This window comes from Balearica regulorum, chromosome 24 (genome assembly GCF_011004875.1).
Source record: "Balearica regulorum gibbericeps isolate bBalReg1 chromosome 24, bBalReg1.pri, whole genome shotgun sequence".
Taxonomy (NCBI): domain Eukaryota; kingdom Metazoa; phylum Chordata; class Aves; order Gruiformes; family Gruidae; genus Balearica; species Balearica regulorum.
The window spans coordinates 2376107-2396755 of NC_046207.1; the positions used below are offsets into that span (position 1 = coordinate 2376107).

At 45.4% G+C, this 20649-nt stretch overlaps 1 protein-coding gene across 4 annotated transcripts in view; it reads left to right on the forward strand.

Annotated features, from left to right (window-relative positions):
• MYO1D (myosin ID) overlaps positions 1–20649 on the forward strand; it is a 160335-nt gene that overhangs the window by 86150 nt on the left and 53536 nt on the right. For 3 of the 4 annotated variants that reach the window (XM_075774877.1, XM_075774876.1, XM_075774878.1), the window contains 4 exons: positions 607–751; positions 1349–1453; positions 11614–11727; positions 16847–17001. In XM_075774877.1, the coding sequence (XP_075630992.1) occupies positions 607–751; positions 1349–1453; positions 11614–11727; positions 16847–17001 (519 nt within the window). The remainder of the gene's footprint in view (positions 1–606; positions 752–1348; positions 1454–11613; positions 11728–16846; positions 17002–20649) is intronic. The other variant, XM_075774879.1, reaches the window with a different exon arrangement.

The following is a 20649-nucleotide window of genomic DNA, read 5'->3' on the forward strand; positions in this document are numbered from 1 at the left end:
TAGAGATCTCCAGTCCAGCCATCTGCTCGAAGGGGGGATTACCACCAGCACTAGATCAAGTCAACCTTGGTTTTTCCCCAGCTGTCTCTTGAAGCCATCCACATCCTATCAGGGTAGAGGGTCCTGCTTTCTGAATAAGCTCCATTATCATAACTACAAAATTTTAGTTGGTAAAAGACTTTTCGTAGCATTAATGCTAGAGAACTGGTGTTGCTGTTGAAGGCTGGAGTGTGGAGTAATGGGTGGGCTGCCCTGCCCTGTTTCGTGTTACAGTTGGTTAGGTTTCAACTGCAGGGCCAAAGTCAGCTATTAAAGGAGAGTGATGTTGTAAATGAGCCAAAAAATGGGCTTGCAAAACCTTTATTGCAAACAGATGTGCCAGTAGTTGACTTCTGGGTACAGAATGGGGAGTATGCCAGCCAAACTTGTTAGGAGTCAGAGATGATTTGTGACTTTAAAATGATAACTGACGTTTCCAGCTTCATGAATGCAACGGAAGGGCTTTTTCCCCTAACATTTATAGTCCAGGGCTGTTCTTGCGGTGCTGCTCTGGCAGAAGTAGTGCCTGGTACAGACTGTGGAACTGATCCAGGCTTTTTGCGGCAGGTGGAGAGCAGGAGAACTCATCCGGAGCGTCCCACCAGAAGTCCTACCTCAACTGAGGGCCAAGGTTGCTGCCATGGAGGTGCTGAAGGGTCACAGAGCTGATATTGGCCTACAAAGAGTGTGGGAGGGGAATTACATCGCACTGGTGAGTACAAGCGAAGCGATCAATCCTTCCTGGGGCTCAGGATGCTAAAAAGGTGGAAATTTGAAAAAGCGACTATTTGTTTCTTACCAAGGAGGGCTTTGACATTTCCTCTGTAAGTGGGTTTATATCATTTCAGAGTCTTTGACTTGTACTGCACTAGGAGTGATTTTTCTGAGTACTAAACCTAGCTTGAGCATCACAGGCAGCATTAAAAGATAATGAGTAATGCCATCAGGTGGCTCTTCAAATGGCCAAAGCTAGGAAAGAAGTCGATGCAAAACTAGAATTCTAGATATAATGGGAGGTAAGAAATAGCATAAAATGAAAAAGAACAAAGACATTCTCTCTAGGCAAGTTGCATTGCTTCCTTTTACTCCGTCCTTCCTTTGAGCATTTTGTTTTGTTGAGGCTTTTTTTTTTTTCTGTCAGAAAGCATATAAAACTCCAGATGCTCTGCCATTCTTCAACAAGGCAGAGGCTGGAGGAAGCCTTCGGCCGAGGTGGTGCAGCTGCAGTCCTCTCTGGCCTGCCATGACGTAATGCAATTACTTTCTTCAGTAAGCAAGAAGAGTTATGTGCCTGTCTTTGCTCTTTCAGAAACCAGATAACCCTCAGACCACGGGCTCTTTCATCCCTGTTGCCAATGAGCTGAAACGGAAAGACAAGTACATGAACGTTCTCTTCTCCTGCCACGTCCGCAAGGTAACCGGCGTCTGGGTGGGGAAACTGCTGGTGGTCGAGGTGGGATCTTGGGAAGCCAGGGGTGAGGAGGTGATGCTGGAGAGGCTTTGACAGGCGGCGGTTCAAAGCAGTCCCTCTTTGAGGAACGATGTCAGGGATTTTTTGATGGATACGTAACTCTGAACCTATTGCACCAAGGGGTGCTTGGTGTGAGGGACTTCTGTGGCCTCTTCGTGTAGGAGGCATGAGTAAATTCACTTGATTCTGTGTAACTGGTTTGGATCTGACTTTCTTCATAGCAGAACGGGGGTTTTTTCATTAAAGTCGTTGAAAGGTTTAAAAAACTAATTAGAAAAATGCACTTGCATAATTTTTTATGGATCATTGATAATGATCTAAATGATGCTGGTTTTAAATGCCCATCAGGAGAGGATATTTTGAATTTTACAAAGCCAACAGACAAAAACAATTCAATGACAAGCCAGGTCTGCTGACGTTCAAGGGTTTTTAAGAAGCTGTATATTCTTTTTATTTATAAAATGTGCTGTTGCAGTTGATCCCCACTTACCAGAAATGAAGCATGTGCATGACTGTTGTTCATGATCCTGCAAATATTATTTTTAACAGCAACAAAATGAATTTTGCAGCATAAAATCTCACTTTATAACAAAACTTCTTAGCTAGTGGTAGTGAGGTGCATTATTTATACAACAGTGATTTCTGTATATAAAAATGGAAATCTCTTTTTGCTTTCCAAGCAAAAATATTTCGGTGGACTGTTCTGCTGCTTTTTAACATGTTCTCTTTGAGAGCGTGGCTCGCTAGTTGAACGAGCAGTTTGAGTGAATATTGGTTTATATTGTTAGGATTAAAGGAGGATCGAGCAGGTCTGAATCCAAACCTCCTCTTCGCAGTCTTGCAGCAGTTTGGCTGGAATCTCTGGTGCAGACAAGGAGATACAGGAGAATTTCACCCTGGCTTGTTTCGCTCTAGGGGGAAACCTAAAGAATTCCTCTTCTAATTCATTTAAGGAACCAGTTCCAAATCGTTGCTGTTTCTAGCTAAACTGGAATAATTGTAAAAATACAACATTCTGTTCTTAAAGATGTGATTATAGGAATTGTTGTTTTGAATGGGAATGGAATGATGGTGAGAAGAATTACTCAGGGTGTGGGGAGGCGTGTAACGTATGTGTACCTGGTGTGGGAGTTTAATTTTGCCCGCTGTAATGCCGCTTTCAAGCTTTTAAGTCCTTATGTTTCTCCTGCTTGCTCCTGCTTCAGCGTTGAAGGACAATCTCCTGTGCAAGCACAGGGGAAAGCAGATTTCTGGAGCAGAAACCCATGCCTTGTCCTGTTCAGTAACTGCAAGCGCAGAGCTCCTGCCTTTAGGCAAGTGTCCGAGCAGTTCTTGTTTATGGTGTATGAAGAAATCCTTAAGTATACGAACAGGACTTGTTTCTATACATCCCATTACTGTGTTTACTCGCTGGAAAAATCCATTTTCTGCTGGGGTTCATTGCATTGGTGTCCTAGCACTTCAATAATAAAAGCAGTCTGGAGATGGAATAGGCGTTGCCTATCGTAAACTGGATTTCTTCCTGAGCCTGAAAGGTTACTTTCAGTGTTTTCAGAGGTGAAGAAAGCTTTAGCTTACCAAGGGTGCTTTAAAAAAATGTAGCTCAGCTGGAATCAGAAAATACTACGGAGAATGCGAGGTTACAGACTTTCAGTCTTGTGGTTTTTAAATTATCTTGTAACTTTTTTGATCTTTTTAAAGGTTAAATCATTGGTCGCTTTCTTCTGTCAGAGAGGTCAGGTTTAATCCTCCGCTTAGTTAGGGCTACCTTTGCAACATCGGCAGCGGAAGCACACGCGTGAGCAGGCGCAGCGACGGCGGGGCTAAGGGAGACAAGCTGAGCTGCGGCCGCCGACAGAGAAACGCGCGCGAAGCCACGGGCGATGGGCCAGCTGCCACCGGGGAGCTGCCACTTGTCCGCAGTCTGGCTGTGCCCGAGTCCCTGAGGTCGTTAATCCTTCTGCTGGTCTTCAGTCTTAAGGATCTGTGTTAGACAGAAAAGATAGAGCTAAAGTCAGTGAAAATGCAGCTCTCCTCTAGGAAAATGATGGTCTTAAAGAAGCAAATAGGAGCACCGCTCCTCTCACAAATGGATAAAATCATTTCAACGTTGCTGTTGAGGACAAGACTGCAACTTTGTAGGATCGTTAGGGATGTGTGTAAGCCTGGTGATTTCAGTACAACTCCGTGTTTAAACTCAAAAGTAAATGATCCCTTTCGAATCCATACTTGGATGTAATATCTTTTTGAGTGAACCATTTATCTTCCTTCTTGTATGGACAAGAAATGTCCAGGCAAGCCTGAAGTGAGCAAAGGAGAGAAGACAAACAATCCTGAACTTTGAAAGCTAACAAGGCAAAGATTTGACATTTCAACATTTACCATTTTACTTTCTGACCAATGCACTTCTTTAGGTAATCTATTATGCCTTAAATTTGAACATTGGATTTGCAGACTAAGCAACAGTGAAAACTGTCGTAGAGCCTGTAAGCAACTCCGTGCTTTGACTGCAAGAACACGGTCTTTACCCTGAAAACAGCATTAGCCTTCTTTTACTCTTCACATAAACCAATTTCTATCCTAAGCTGTCTTTTTAAAACGAAGGTATTTCTTTTGTCAAAAATACAAGCTGTAGTATTCTGCCTCTTACTCAAAAAAGTAACAGCAGTCTGAAGATCAGCTTTCAGTGCTGTGAGCTGGGGGGAATTTCTTCTGATGCTACCTTCTTCCCTTTTCTTTAAAAAAACCCCCACCTAAATAATTTTTTTTTTTTTTCCTTTTAGCCTTATCCTTCTTTAACCTCCCCGTGTCATACCAAATGTGGCGCTTGGCGTTAGCGGTGCAGACTGCCTGGGTGCTCAGGGCATTTGAAAGGGGGTGACTTTCACTGCAGGGAGGTTTGTCGAATTTCTTAACGCCAAACCTGGTTTGTTGTGGATTTGCAAATCGGCTCTTCCTGTTTGTTTCTCAGCTGAAATTTGGTTTGTGCGAAGCTTTAGCAGGGGACTGAAGAGTGAGTTATAGAAATGAAAAGGTAATTAATTATCAAGTGATTTCATTGCTTCCCTTAATGCTCTTCAACAAAGCATCGGTCCACAGAATAAGGTTGTTCGAGTTTGTTCGTGGTATATTTTCATGATTCAGCTTATTTGATGATTCTCGAGCCAAAGACGTGCTGTTACTGCTGGTTCCTTAGGCAGGACGGGGTTACTGGTAACAGGAGAGCGCTTTGGTGAGTTCAGGTGAATGTTTTGCTTCGGGAGCAGCACCGGGCTTTTGGTAAGGTCCCGAATCCTCACACCACGTGTGAAGTAGTTCTTGGCTGTCAGCAGCAATGGTAGGTGTCTGCTCTTTAAAATTTCCAGATAATTGCAGTCTAATACATGTCTGTCTTTGAAAAGAAAAGACATTAAAATGTTCAGTACTGGGAAATTTAAATAGACAGAAGTTAAGCCTAGCATTCATATATTTAAACATGTTTATGTGTAGAATATATCTTATGCAAGATATTTGTTAACCATGAAGTTCTTTGCAACAGATTTTTTTTTTATTTTAGCTGATGATTGACATTGTTCCAATGAAGTCAAGGAAGTAATACCAACTCTCGCCAGCCAGGGAACTGCTCTTGAAGTATTGATAACTGCTGGTGAAGTTTTCTTTAGCTTAAGTGCGTGGGATCTTAATTTCAACAGCTTGAGATGAATAATAACGGGTGAATTTGTTTGGACCGAAGCTTATATAGCTCTTTTTATAGAAGGTCTGTGAAGTCTTTGAAGTCTCGCTGATGGGAGGTTGTGTTGGTTTTGCGTGGCAAGGTTTTGGTAGCGGGGGGGCTACAGGGGTGGCTTCTGTGAGAAGCTGCTAGAAGCTTCCCCTGTGTCTGACAGAGCCAATGCCAGCCGGCTCCAAGACGGACCCGCCGCTGGCCAAGGCCAAGCCAATCAGCGCCTCTGTGATAACATATTTAAGAAAGACAAAAACAGTTAGAGAGAGCTTTTGCAGCCAGAGAGAGGAGTGAGAAGATGTAAGAACATCTGCAGACACCAAGGTCAGTGAAGAAGGAGGGGGAGGAGGTGCTCCAGGCGCCGGAGCAAGATTCCCCTGCAGCCCGTGGTGAAGACCATGGTGAAGCAGGCTGTCCCCCTGCAGCCCATGGAGGGAGGATGAGGGGGTGTAGAGATTCCACCTGCAGCCCGTGGAGGACCCCACGCCGGAGCAGGTGGAGACACCTGAAGGAGGCTGTGACCCCGTGGGAAGCCCGCGCTGGAGCAAGCTCCTGGCAGGACCTGTGGATCCGTGGAGAGAGGAGCCCACGCCAGAGCAGGTTTGCTGACAGGACTTGTGACCCCGTGGGGGACCCACGCTGGAGCAGTTTGCTCCCGAAGGTCTGCACCCCGTGGAGGAGACTCACGTTGGAGAAGGCCGTGAAGGACTGTCTCCCGTGAGAGGGACCCCACGCTGGAGCGGGGGAACAATGAGTCCTCCCCCTGAGGATGAAGAAGCGGCAGAAACACCGCGTGATGAACTGACCGTAACCCCCACTCCCCGTCCCCCTGTGCCGCTGGGGGGGCGGAGGTTGAAGCCGGGAGTGAAGTTGAGCCCGGGAAGATGGGAGGGGTGGGGGGAGGTGTTTTAAGATTTTGGTTTTTTTCTCATTCCTCTGCTCTGTTTTGCTTAGTAATAAATAAGATGAATTCCCTCTCTAAGTTCGGTCTGGTTTGCTCGTGATGATAATTAGAGAATGATCTCTCCCTGTCCTTATCTCGACCCGTAAGTTTTACCTTTTCTCCCCTGTCTAATGAAAGAGGGGAGTGATAGAGCGGCTCTGGTGGGCACCTGGCCCTCAGCCAGGGTCAACCCACCACAGAGGTGCATGTGCTCACTTTCTCGCAGTAGGTATAGGTAGAAGCAGGTCATTTCTGCCTATGGAAAAATACATCTTTTCTGAGCATTGTGGTGCTCTTCATTTTTTTTTATTTTTTTTTTTTTTTCAAAGCAAATTTTCAAGTCTTTTGCCTTGGGAAACCAAATGCATATTTCATGCATACCACCAGATTTTGTTGCATCACCTAGGAAACAACAGTTTCTTTTTATTCTTTTTTTTTTTTTTTTAAGAATAAGGCTTTTCTTCCCACTTTCTCCCTTGTCATTTACAGCACCAAGCTTCCTTGAGAAGACTGTCTCTTCCAAAGCTCAGTGCCCCGCGGTGTCTGCAGCCCCGGGCAGAGACCTGAAAAGCTCATTTGGAGGTTTTTCCGCTATAGGCTAGACTTTAATTTTTCCCCATAAGCTAGCCAGGAAGCTAAATTAAGCCTGATTCACATTTGCATCAACAAAGATATAAATAAAAACTGCCCAGAAGGTGCAGGGAACACAATGCTGGGAAGGGCTGTTCTCCGGGAGGGTATAAGCTGTATCTGAGAACATAAGGCCTGTCTTTACTCCTACAAAAATCAGAAGAATAGTGGCATTTGCAACGGTGCTGGCATTTGTCTGAACCTCTTCTCTGCGTGCTTCCCAATGTGACAGTTTATTTCTAAAAGCACAGCGTGTATTATTTACATAAATATGCCAGAGATGCATGAGACACCTGAAGCAAAGCGATTGCTTGGGAAGAGCTGAAAAGGACCCAAGTTCCAGGGCAGCCAGAAATTGCTTCTCAGGTGAGATAAGCTGCTGAACTTCCCCTTCTGTACATCTCTTCAGGGGTTCAGCTGTATTTATTGTTCAGTGTGAACACTAAAACCAGTGGGTAACTGCAAGAAAGAAGCAGAATTTAAAACATGCTTGTAGAGTAACTGCGATATTATATTGTCTTGCAAAAGCTGGGCGTGCTTCCCGTCCCTCCTTTCTGGGCAGCAGCCACAGGACCTTCTGTGCTGGGGTGGCTCTGGCTGCACCGCTCGGTGAGGTCTGCTCCCTTTGTCACCCTGGGCTCCGTGCTGGAGGTGGCCATGGGCAGCAGGGAGGATGTTGTGATGGGAGCAACCAACAGGATCATGGCAACGAACAGGTAGTGGTGTCAGATTCTTTAAAAAAAATTAAATTAAAGAGACGTGTCTGGGGACCCGTGGCGACACAGCATCAGATCGGAGGGCTGTGTGGAACCGGTCACAGCCTAACAGACTGGAGAAGCCTTCGCTTAAACTCCCAGGACATGGAGCGTGGGGTGCGGTAAGCTGCACAGCCAAATTACGGTTTGAGGAGCCTGTGCTACTCTGCTCCAACAACTCAACACGTAGCACCAGACACTCCTAACCTACTTCCTCTGGGCCATTCAGTGTTTCATAGCCTTTTTTTTTTTTTCCTCCCATTCATCTGCTTCCTAAAATAATCCCAGTAATTCAGCATCTCTTCCTGTGAGATTTTCCAGGCCCTCAATCACTTTCTTTCCCTTCTCTGAACCCTTAGAGTCTCCTTCGCGTTCCCTGGTCCGTGCTTCGCTCGCCGTTCCAAGTGAGACCGTGGCACCCAGGACATCATTCCCCGCGCTGGTCTTTACCCCACGCTAACGCCTCGCTTGCTTTCAGCTCCTCGCGTGTTTGTGCCAAGATCTATCCAGAGCTGCCTAAGATCATCTTCAGTTCCTTTTTTCTGAGTCGATGCCGTTAACTCAGAGCTGTCGCGTCGCTCTCCAGTTTGCATTTTTTTGCCTGTATCTGCTCTGAACTTCGCCACTCTGCTGCCTGATGACTGCGAATATTTAAGTTCTCCAGTTGTCTCCTGCCTTCACATGGGAAAATCCTATTTATGTTCATACGCCTCATCATGTCTCACCCTTGTCTACCCTTCTCAGTTGATTAATAAATATCTCTGTGACCGTGATACTCTGATGACTCCGGTTTTGCCTCAGTGAAAAATACTTTGTGTTCTACTTTCTCACTTGCTTCTCACAAAACTTTGCATCTCGTGACTATTTAGTACCCAGCTTCTTGGGGCATCTGGAAGTCTAGATGGCATCAAACGTTCTCCTTTGGTGTAGTGTTTCCTGGACAAATTAATTGTAAAGTTAGAGAGACACGTGTTTCCTCTGTGAAAACCCCGCTCGCTAGAGCCTAACATTACCGGCAGCCTGCAAGAATATTTGTGATGAGTTGCGGTGGGATGAGGGGAGTTTAAGTGATCTGTGTTTAGAAAGGAGGTATGAATAAAGCCCTGATCCCAGGGTATAAAACACTTCTCTGGAGAGATTGTCATTTTGTTTCCTGCCGTAACATGATTCTCCCGCTTCTGGTTTTGGAAACAATCGCTTTAATTCCGTAAGGTGTGGAATAGCGGTTTGTTAGCTTCAGTCTTCCTGAATCTTTCCCAGCTCAGATGTTACTGTGAAGGTACAATGTTTAGTATCTTGTATCCTTTGAGTGAGTACATTCGGAATAAATGGTTGCATATTTTTACAGTAATTTTCCAGAGGTGTTTATGTGGCATTTGACGGCAGTTTTGGTGATTTCATTTGTCAAGTACTGGAAGGATGCTGCTTCCGGAGATCTCTTTGGTGGCCAAAAATAGACATGGATTCAGAATGCCAGAATACCTAGAATTAAGAGAACTCATATAATTATATGACCACGGTACACGGCTCGCTGCTGGGCCATGTCCGTTCCTTTGCATCATTGGCTGGTGCTTAAATAACCTGTTCTCCCTTTGCTCTTAGGACACAGAAGCTGGATGCATGAGCTGGAGCAAAATGCTGGGATGGGGGGCTGTGTGCTTGACTTGCTAAGGGGTTCACATATTGCTGTCTTCCAACAGTTAATTTTTTACCTTTTCAGAACTGATACGTATAATCAAAATAAAAAATAAATCATTTTAGGGTTGATCCGCACACGAAACCAAGATGGAGCTTATTTTCCCCATACACCGAGTGCCTGGTTATGCCAACAGTATCCCAGGTGGATGGTGTTTTGAGTTCAATTTAAAGTGACCCAGCTTCTTGAGGATGCCTACAGTTATTCCGTGAGGGCTGGGACATGCATAACAGATAATCTCTGCTGCTGTTGGCTGCCGGTGAGATCACAGGTGATAATATAGTGGTTTACCTCAGCAGGCAACTAATGGTTCTCCACTGAATTATAGCGTGTATCTATAATTGGTCTTAAATTTACAGCTGTAGAGCCCAGTGGCAACATTAAGATATTAAGATATTAATGTTTCCCAGTGGCGACACTAAACTCTGTTTGCTGAACTACTCGAAACTATCAGAATACTTGAGATACCGTGAAGTCTGCGTTCTTGGTAGCATATGGGCTGGTGAAATACAGAATGATTTAGGGGGAAAGGGACCTCTGGAGGTCTGTGGTCCAACCTCCTGCTCTGAGCCAGGCCAACTTCAGAGTTAGATGAGGTTGCTCAGCCTCTGTCAGCTGAGTTTGGAAAACCCCCGAGGATGAAGGTTACGTGGCGTCTCCGAGCCCTGTCCCAGGGCTGCCACCCTCCTGGGGAGACTTTGTTCCCATATGTCCCGTTGGACTTTCTGCTGCTGCGTCTTCTGTCCGTTGCCTCTTCTCCTTTTGCTGTACTTCTCTGAGAAGCTTAGCTCCACCTCCCCTGTACCCCGCCTTTGTCAGAGGGTACGGTCATTTGAGGGTTAAAACACCTTTGCCTCTGTTTGGAAGCCGGTATTAAAGTTAGTTGCAGTGCACTATGATTTTCTTAGTAGTAAGTGTCTTAGGGGAGTGGAGTGGGAGTCAGGAGACCAGAGTCCAGATTCAAAATAACCTGAGAACGGTACGAGTATTTAACAAAACCCAGATCTCACTCATGGTCAGTCAACCAAAGAGGTGTACCAATGCCTCTGGGTGCTTTCTCATTTGGCGTAGATGCTTGCCGGATGCTGTAGCTCTGCTCTCCGTGTTCCTGGAATAGCCCCAGACAGCATAGCTGGGCAGCAAACTCCTCTTTAAAGAATTTCTTTTGAGGACCTTGAGCTCACCGGTGATCCTGCGACCTCCTTGCCCTGAATACCATGTCCTTAACAGAACGCACAGTCGAGTGAAAATGAGTTGAGCGATGTCCACCTCTGTAGAAGGATCTGCTGCAGTACAGGTCTGGGACAGCTGAACTGATCTCACAGCTTGCTGCTGCCGAACGGAGCCGTCCTGTTTTCTTCTGTTTATCGTTTCCCAGAGCCTCATCCTCTTTCCCTTGCGATGGCTCTGATGCTCATTGGGCGTGTTTTTGTCAGGTTAGTGACTTGATAGGGACGAGGAGCCCCAGAGCGAGCTGGAAGGGGCATCAGGATGTTGTTCTCGATGGCAGTGAGTCTTTAGACGAGACTGGTTGTGCTCTCGCTCTGCCTCCCTCGCTTAGGAAGGGAGAGCGTTGTGTTCAATACCCCTTGCAGCCTGAGGGCTCTCCAGCTTGGCTCTTTCTTCAGCTTGCCAAGAGATGACCTTGCCCCCCTCCCACCAGCTGGTTGCCTGGGGCCCTGCGTACGGGTTTGGCTCTCCCGGGCTCCTTCGCTCCCGTTCGGTCTCTTCTTCTGTCTTGCAGCATGGCACAACTTCAGCAAAACCAGCGGAGCGTGCCCATGCTCGCCTAATGCATCCGCTAACGGGCAGGGGAAGGAATGTTGTCCACATTTTCCGCTTCTTGGGCAAGTTGTTCAGCTACGTTGAAGGCACAGGTGTTTTAAAAGAGGGAAATTGTGTTCTCAAATGCCTCGGGTCTGGACCGTCGCAGAGCCTGGTGGCACCCCGTTTGGCTCTGCGGGGCAGGTATTCCGCATCGTGTTTTTAGGGCGACAAAGGCACGCGTATACCGTAGGAACGACAGCCATCTGCCTCGGGCTTGGTGTCCACCAGTGGACAGGGATGCAGGTTGAACGTTGCTGGAGGGGGGGAAGCATCTGTCCTGTGTTTGACTGAGGCCGTGGACTTTCCCAGGTAGCCCCAGCCCCGCTGGGAATGTTGCTTCGCCCAGACTCTGCGTTTCTCTGTCTGTAAACTGGGATTACGGGCCCCATCTTCCCTTTTCACTGTTTCAAGATCTGTGGAGAAAACCTGTTTAAGAGCTGTGTAACTTTTGCGCCTTTACTGCTGCAAAGTTTTATTCTGCGTGTTCTTGTAGTGATTAGTCAGACTGAAAATTTGCTTTTTTTACAGGTCAATCGCTTTAATAAAGTAGAGGACAGAGCAATCTTCATTACTGATCGACACCTTTATAAGATGGACCCGATGAAGCAGTACAAAGTGATGAAGACCATCCCCCTGTATAATGTAAGTACGAGGGTTGGGGAATGTCATCTCGGGCTCTCTTAGTCGTGGGCGGTGCATCTACTGGTTAGCTCCATTTTCATATCCATAACATGGAAAAAAAACTTGGTTTACTTTTCTTAATACATTTAACATCTTTAAAAGGGTTATAGTGGAATTATCTACGACACTGATGCAGCATGTTAGCTTTTAATTACAGTGCATAAAAAAAAGCTAAAATCCAAACTGCTTATCACACTCCCTTCTGCTCATTCTTCTATTTTGTTTTTTATTTGCTGTGTGCTGCAAGATCCCAGCCCCGTAAGGAGGTTAGCATTTCACAGCATCTTCTGACACAATTTCTGTGTCTCTGGAGGTTTGTTTGATCCTTTGTGTTGTGTTTGGATTTTTTTAATATTTTTTTTATATTTGTTCATGTTTAATGTAAATCTTATCAAAGCTAAATTCAGAATTATAGTGAGGTATCTGGCCTTCGGGGGAGCAGAATTGAGCTGCGAGTGACAAAGCGGCAGATTATCACTGGTAGGAGGGGGATGGGGGAAAACCTCCTCTTAGCTCTTCAGCATCCTGGAGCGTGGATTCAACTCCTTGTTTGTTTTCCTCAGCCTCAGGTAACACTACTACAGTTATCTTAACCCTACAGAACCTGGCTGGGCTGCTTGGAAACGTCATACACAAATTTGTTGGGAAGTTTGCGTTTGGAGAAATAATAAATCTGGCGTCCTCGTATTGCTAAAAGAGCAGAGATGGGATTAGGGTAACGGTGAAATCTAATCCGCAAGCGTGGAGTGAACGATTAGCTCAGGCTCCATCCTTAGTGTTGGTTTTATAGGTCCTCTGATAACCTCCTCGCTGGTCATCCACCAAAACTGTGCTCCGACCGCAGCGTGTGCGGAGTAACGTGCTTGTACCCTAATAAGAGTATTTGCTGTAGCAAAGCAATGTCTCCATGGCGGTGTGTCTTGTTTTGAAAAGACGTTACTGCCAGGGAGTTAGCAGCTGCAGGTCGCTTTCCTCAGTTGATGTGCTGCTGGACTGACGTTATCTCTTAGTTGTGCAAAATGAAATTGTCAGCAGATTACGCTGCTGCATGGCTGACTCTTGCTTGTGCAAACCAACTTGTTCAAATACACAGAGCAGAGTGTTTTTCCTAGACGGCTGGGGTTTTTGTGAAGTGTCAAGGTGAACTCAGGTGGACAAGGTGGAATTTTGTCCGTCACAATGTCTCCCTATTAGTTTTCTGCACTCTTACCTTATACAAAACAGCTAGGCCACTGCAATTCACTTACTATGTTAGTAATGATAAGTAAATCTGTATTTATCACAGCTTTAGCAAAATATCTGCTTTACCTGTGTGCCTGATGGGTTTACAGGTAGAGCTTGCACATTTACGTATCACCGTGAGACCAGGTCACTGTTGGTACGCTGAACGTTTTCCTCTGAAATCCTTAATGCCTTAAAAATTAAAGGAGGTAAGCAAGTCAGACACAAATGTTAGTAGTTATTGGGTTGTTTGGGTTTTTTTTTTCACAAAACACGGATATCTAACATAGAGCATCCATTCCTAGAGTGCTGTAGCGCAGGCTGTATGTCGGCTGTCTGCTTTGCATTGCCTGTGGCAGCAAAGCAGGTAATGCTCCGTGCATATAGGTCTCTTGCTCTAAGAATACTTACATTTCCGTAGATATAAATCAGCTTTATTTATAGATCTGCAATTATTCCCTCTAGCAACCTACCGCAAGGCGTCTTGACTGGACAGTTTCCTTGACCTGAGCAACTGTGAAGCGGCCCTGGAGTACTTGGCCCAGGAGGGATGGGTCTAAAACACCCTTCACTGACTCCTACAGGTGTCAGAATAATATTCCCGAGTGGAGATGCTTTGGAAGTATCTTTGGTGAATGCTGCAGTGATAAATTTCTGCTCTGTTGGCCACAGCCTCTCCTCCTACCTGCTTCTCCTGCGCTGTGGTCCTGGGGAGCAGTAGGAAACCTGCACGTACGCACCGGGATTGCGTCGCGGTGCCAGGGAGTGCTGGCTGGTCCTGGCGGTTCACTGCTGACCCCTCACTGCGCCGCAGGGAGAGAATTCGGAAATGCATTTGGTTCCTACAGAGTACATGAAACGTTTGTGTTTCTTTGGCCAGGATTTCTTAAATTGAGCTCTGGCAAAGGGTTAATGCTATAATGCAGTTACTTTTTCCTTTTTTGTAGTTGCTTCATTATTTGAATATGCATTGTCTTTCACCTCTTGAGCTGTCTTGCACACACTCTCTCTCATTTTTCTGCATGCCCCATCCCTTCTTGTGTGGCAACCCTTTTACAGTGTACGGGGAGGTGGCGGAATAGGCAATTAGTGATACAGAGATTCCTTCCCTTTCGAGGAAAGAGCAACTGTTTGAACTGATACGGAGATTTTTGAGAAGCAAACGGATAATAATTACACCAGCCGCGATGTATATCGGTGTATCAAACACGTCCCGCTAGAAAGACGCGTGTTCACTGGAGAAGACGGATTGCCCTTCTGATGTGTAACGGTGAACCTGGCTGAAATTCGTCTGCCTGTTAGCTGTGCTGCTCGCTGTCAGCATTTCCAAAGCACCGTATCAACACGGCAACATCCTTAGGGATGGTGTTTCCATGGAAATCTCATCGGAGACAGTCAGCTGATGTCTGGTACGACCATAAACTTGTTTTCGGCTGAAGAAATCGCACTACAGTTCCCCATCTCCTTTAACTGTGTTTACATGTAAATGGTTTAAGTATAACCCTTAACGCGTGCCTGCTCGCATCCCAGGTTCTGCGTTCGGTTATTTTCTGTCCTGTGTGAGGAATCTGAAATTTTGTGCAAATGATGACAAAGCAATAACTTTCCTTTCAACCCTGACTGCTTCGCTGGATTGAAATGATACTTTGGGGGATTTTTCTGTGTGCAAGCGTTCTGGCAGTTGCCTCAGAAGTACCAATATACAATTATCTTTTTGTTCTCACCTGGAGAGAAAATAAACAGATAATAACAGAAAGGAATTAAAAGGCGACTGAGCAGCAGAAAGGATCTTGCAACTACCTTTCCCAGTACAGTGGTGAATACAATAAAGGATGTTCTGGGGATGCTGAGAATTTTTTCCTGATCTTCGAGCAGAGCTAATAACAGTGTTTGTAAATACCGAGATAAGCACCTTCTCTGAAATTATTTCTTTTGTGTTATATTTATTTGTTCAGATAGTCTTATGGGGAGGGGTGAAATAGGAAAATTTTGAAGGGCTCTTGGACTTCTAACAAGGTTCTGTTGAATAATTAATGTTTAAATAGGCTTTTCAAATCCAGAGATTTCAACTTGTTCATCTTTCACACTCGGTGCACATTTAAAACCTCGATGGCAGCACTCCCTGTGGTGCTATTGTGCTCACAGGATGTTATTTAAGCATGCAAATTAATTTTAAGGGACACTATAAACCCAGGCAGCTGTTAATGCCTGTGCATGAAGTGTAGCTTGTTTTTAAAGTATTTCATAACCTCAGAATAACGCGAATGGCAGAGAATAAACGCCACCTGTGTTGGGTATATGCAACCAGTAGCAGGAGGTCTCTGCTGAGTATTTAAAATATCGGCAAGCGTAGTAGCGCCAACAGACTGTTGCACCGTGATAATAAGCCAACAAGATGTGAGTGATTCTAAACTCCTCCAGTGGTTTATCCAGAAAACAAGGCGTGCACCGCACTGCTGGGTGTTGGTTGCGGCGTGCTTTTCTGGGATGCTGCTGCTGTCTGGTGTGTGTCAGACATCCAGAGCTGGAACGGGTTTCTTGGAGATAATACGGTGCAACTGCTAAACCGAACCTACAGATCCAGACTGTTTCTGAATACGATTCGTGCTCCTGAAAGGAGCGTGTAGTCTCCAGCTCGATTTGGGCTAATATCCTCTCCAACACAGGCAGTGGGGTTACACAGGCGGCTTTTCTTCTTTATGAAGGGAATAATGAGACTTTCATTTCATAAAATGGCATATTGGTGCCTCTCACTTTCAGGAGAACGTGGCTCCTCTCTGCAGATCTCTGGATGACCCAAAGGAGTCGTGTCATCCTTTGGTGGACAGGGAAGGTCTGCTCTATTCTCTCTGTACTCATTGTTCTTTTGCCTTTATCTCTCTTTCTTTTTTTTTTTTAATTTTATTTTTTTAGCACTGATTTGTTAAATGTACTTGCCTCTTGATGTTTCTTTTGCTATCTTCATATTTTGTTTCCCTAGCACAGATTCATTTTTTGCTTTTTCTAATAGTCGTCTGAATAGCCTGTGTACCCAGATCGCCACTCCGTAAAATTTCCTGCTTTTGCTTTGTGAGATGAGGACAAAGCTTTGAACGTGCCAAGTAGCAGTTACTTAACAGACACAAAAAAAAACCCCAACAAAAAAACACCCAACCAAAAAAGCAAAAGCCCAAACCAAAACCCCAAACCTTTTTATTTTGTTGGAACAGCAAGACCTTCATCCATGCCTGAATACTGGAATCATCACGGCTTTGCGGGGTTTTCAACTTACATTCTTCATCAAGACATTTAAGCTTTCAGGAAATTTCATTCTTACATCATCTGCGTACCGTTGCGTTCCTAGCGCTGCGTGTGTGAGTTTGAAGATGGTTGTTGGTCAGACTCATGATTATCGTTGGATTCCATTGAAAAGAAATAAAAGCAGGCTTGTGGCTCGGCCATTGAGCAATGTGGTGTCATCTAGTGCGAGATTTTGGGGAAAGCAAGTTTCCGCTGTTAGAAATAGAGCTGGTGCCCTCTTTGGTGGGCGACCTGTGGTGCTGGGTGGGCAGAAGGGCACTGCGGGAACGCGGGGCCGTGCTGCTTCTGGCAAGAGTTGCTCAGGGTGAACCCTGTCTAGAAGGTAAAATTTCCTTGTACCTTTGAGACTGTTGACTTCCAACAAACTCCTGTTGTTTCACCTTGACTTTTTCGGCTTGTGGGAGGAGTACGGAGGACCTGCCCACTGCAGTTGCCCAGAGCTCTCTGGTAGAGGTCAAAGTTGAGAGCAAGCCCGGCACCCTGGAGAGGAAGGAACTAGCCCGGCAATTAGCCAAGATCTATCAACCTATATAACATTGTTCTTGCTTTCTCTTCACAGTTGATAGGGTTGAGTGTCTCCAATGGAAAGGACCAGCTCGTGGTCTTCCACACGAAGGACAACAAGGATCTCATTGTCTGTCTCTTCAGTAAAGAGCCCTCTAACGACAGCAGGATCGGCGAGCTGGTGGGAGTCCTGGCAAGCCACTTCAAGAGGTCAGTGTTGGGGCTGGATTTTGTGGCAAACTCAAGTCTAGCGTGCCAAATCAGAAACTTCCCCTGAAGTCGTTGCGATGCCAATCTTGAGCTTTATCTCTGTTATTTCACTGTATTAACTAGGATACCAGAGCGATGTTTTTTCCTTGCGTTTTTGGGACGTGCGTTTTACCTACAACACTTTGCTTGCCCCTTCTGCCTTCCCCGTCTGTGTGTGTGAGAGCATGGGCGTCTGGGGACAAATATCACTGAAGATGCATTTTGAGTGTGTTACGACGTCTCCTGAATACTTCTTACGCTCAAACTCTTAACATGTAAAATTAAGATATAGCTGTTCCTTTCCCAAATTGCTCCCCCTGCCCCCAGTATCAGCAGATGATTTATTGCTTGAGCTGTAAAATGTCATCCCTGTTTCCTGAAAATTCTCTCTCTTGTAAATCAACGTGCAGAAGCTGTTTTGTTGGTGAACTGAAACACATAAGAGGTTATCCGCATTGAGCTTCTTGTAGCTACAGCTGAACTAGCAATAATCACCTTTATACCAGAGAGCGAGTTGGGGACTGTCCAGACAAGCATCACCGCAGTGACTGCACCGCAGGCAATCACCTAAAAGTAACTCTGTAGAGAAAGGGTGTGTGGAGCAAACACACCTTCAGAGTTGGTCCCTTGCGCCTCCGGAACAGATTCTCATGAGGACTGATGTTGATCACCGTCACGGGCCACGTTGGCTTTTTCACGATATCATGCTCTGTTTATGACATGTATTCCTAGAGCTACAGGTGGCAGGACAGCGGGAGTGAATTTAGGTTACGTTGGGTCATTTTTTTTCATTAATTCAAGAAAAAGCATGTCGATTTGGCCACTTCTCACTGCTACAGTGTAAAGTTTGCTGCTGTCTGTGCTACTGGAGGTAGGTGCTAAGCTCATTTGAAATGAATACTCAGCATCGGCATCACTTGTTTGGAGAAATTCAGTGCTGAAGAGCAGCTGAAAACATTCGCTGGTTTTGCATTTACCTAAATGTAGTTTAATTTCAAAGCTAGCTACTCTGGAAGGCTCAGGAGATTCTGGGCACACTTCACTTCGGGGAATCTTGTGAAGTAGCTGGAGTTTTTCATGTCTGGCGTGTTTTGAACACAGGTAACGTCATCTTCAGATAGCTGCTGCTCCTTAGTTGCCCTAATGAGCCTCTAATGTTGGGAAGAGCTGTGAAACTTGATTACACTCCAGATCCTGTACATTCAGGGTTCAGACTGTCCTGGTTTGCTGTTCCTTTTGCTCGGACGTTCCTACGAAGTACCCGGCCTTTTGGTCGCGTAGCTAGTGTAGCTCAGTGGGAGGCACGTGTGCTTCGTTTTAAGAAAGTAAAATTGGTTACGTGGCCATCAGTCTAAAATGTTGTGCCTTTATATGAGGGTATAAGCTATTGATTTGCAATTTCTTATACTGATTTAGCAAGGCATTTTTGTCTTTAATAAGAATCAGTTTTTATCTAATCACTCTCTGTAGGAGAATGGTAGTTAAATACAATTATATGCTGTTAAATCTTCACTTAAAACAATATTAGCATTTTTTCACTGCTTATTTTTTTCACTGCTTTTTCACTGACATATCTAAGCACAGCTGGTTAAATGGGAGAGCTGGTCTAAAAGCCTGTTTTTCTCCAACATCTAATAAAAGTTACTGGTTTAACAGTAATGTACAGGAACAGCTCACGTTTACTTTTCCAAATATCCAAATGTCATGGTTTCCGTCGTCAAAGCAATATCTGTAAATCAAAATCAAAGGAAAGATTCTTGTTTTCAGCCACTTTCCATTTTCTAAGAGTTAAAAAATCCTGTCGGCGAATGGGATTAGCTGACCCCTTGCTTGAGAGGCGCTTTGGGAATTCCTCATTAAACGGGATTAGCTGAAAGTCACCATGTGCCTCATGGCAAGTGTCAGTTTTCTCTGTCCTGCCTGTCAGAAGGTGGTTGCTGTGAAGAAAAAGTGGACCCAACAATAAAATCTTGAGCCTGAAAGTTCAGTCGCTGGGGACCTCGGAGCTCTGCTGCCCCCGGGACGTGGGGAGCAGCTTCCCTGGGCTTCAGGGGGTGACGGTGGCATTTAACATCCTCTCTGAACATACAAAGCAACTTCCAGCCGTCTCAAAGCCAGTCCTAAACCCTCTCTTATGAGGTTTTAGCAAGGATAAGGTTGCACAGCTGCCCTTGGCAAATACCCGTGTAATAAAATCATGTCAAATTCTATGTCGCTCTGTATCAGTGTGTAGGAGAGAGGAGGAGGCTGGTGGTGACGTCTATGCTGAGGATACCCAAAGCTTCTAATTCAGATGCTTTCCTTCAGTTTTTATTACTTTTTTCCAAACTCTTTGGGAATTTCAATGCTGGCACATCTTGCATTGGGAATTTTTGAACTTTTCAGCAAGAAATACTTTAGATGCTTTCAGAAAAAGTTTGGAAGTAGTGTCTTTAGATGCTGTGCCCTGGCAGCTGCTTTTGGAGGAGTTACACTGTCTGTTCTTAGGCATAAAGCTTTCCAATTTGGGAACATACTGCGCGAGTTCACATCTTTTCCCTTTGCCCATGAAAATCTATCTGAAAATACATCTTTTTAAAATTATTACTAGTAGGAGTTTTGTTACTTTCAGGTTGTGGTCACAAATCGGTATATGTATAGCATAAAACTAACATGATGCTTTGATGAGCTCTAAAATTCTGGAGTAGTGACTCTGCTTCTTAAGACAGTGAATTGTATCTAGTCGAGTTAATGGATGTTTGAGTCATACTTCTAATTTATTGGCTAGATTATTTATTTGTTTAACAGTGCAGTTTAGGTAACTGAATTCCCAACAGAAATGATGGGAAAGCCGGCTGAGATGCTGATGTAACGGCCACAGTAAGTTCATGCCTGCCTGCGGAACAGTGTGGAGACGTGTCCGTGAACTTGAGTTCGCCTGGGTATTTTCCTTGCTGTTCTCCGGCTGCGGCTGTCTCGGAGCCCTCGTGCCTGCCAGGTGAGAAGAGCTGTGACGAAGCAGAGTGCGTGAAATAGCTGGAAAAATCCTCTAGCAGCTCAGTGTGGTGGGCAGTCCCTCGCAGGAGCGAGCGTATGAAGTTTGCATCATGGAACTCTTCTTACGCTGCTTGGCTGGAGGAGAAGGTGCTCTGAAGTGACACGAGGGTGGCACGTTGCTCATTGTTGGTTTGCCAAAGCACTTGCTTACCGTGCGGCGGAAACAGCTCTTGGAAGCTGTAGATGTGGCCACGGTGTTCCTTCAAGTGTTGGAGCCCGTGATGAGGAGGAAGGGACCTGAGGAGCTCTTGGAGAAATGATGGTGGGCAAAAAGGGGAGGATTATCGGCCAGGAAGGGACTTATCCTTTCCGTCTTTTACACCCACATTGCTTCACGGTCCTTACGCCTCTAGAAGATGTCTCAACTGCTCAGTCCAATGTATTGAGGGCTCTTTCTGGAGGCATTTCAGAGCTGTACTTCACCAGAGAAGCCCTGATCGTAGCCCGGTTCCAAAGCACTAATTGCTTTTACTCTCGAGCTCCTGTGGCTCTCGCCCTGCGCGCGTCACCTCCCGTGTCCCGTCCCGCCCGCAGCGTGGAAGTGTCGTGATCTAAACGCCGCGGATGTTAAAG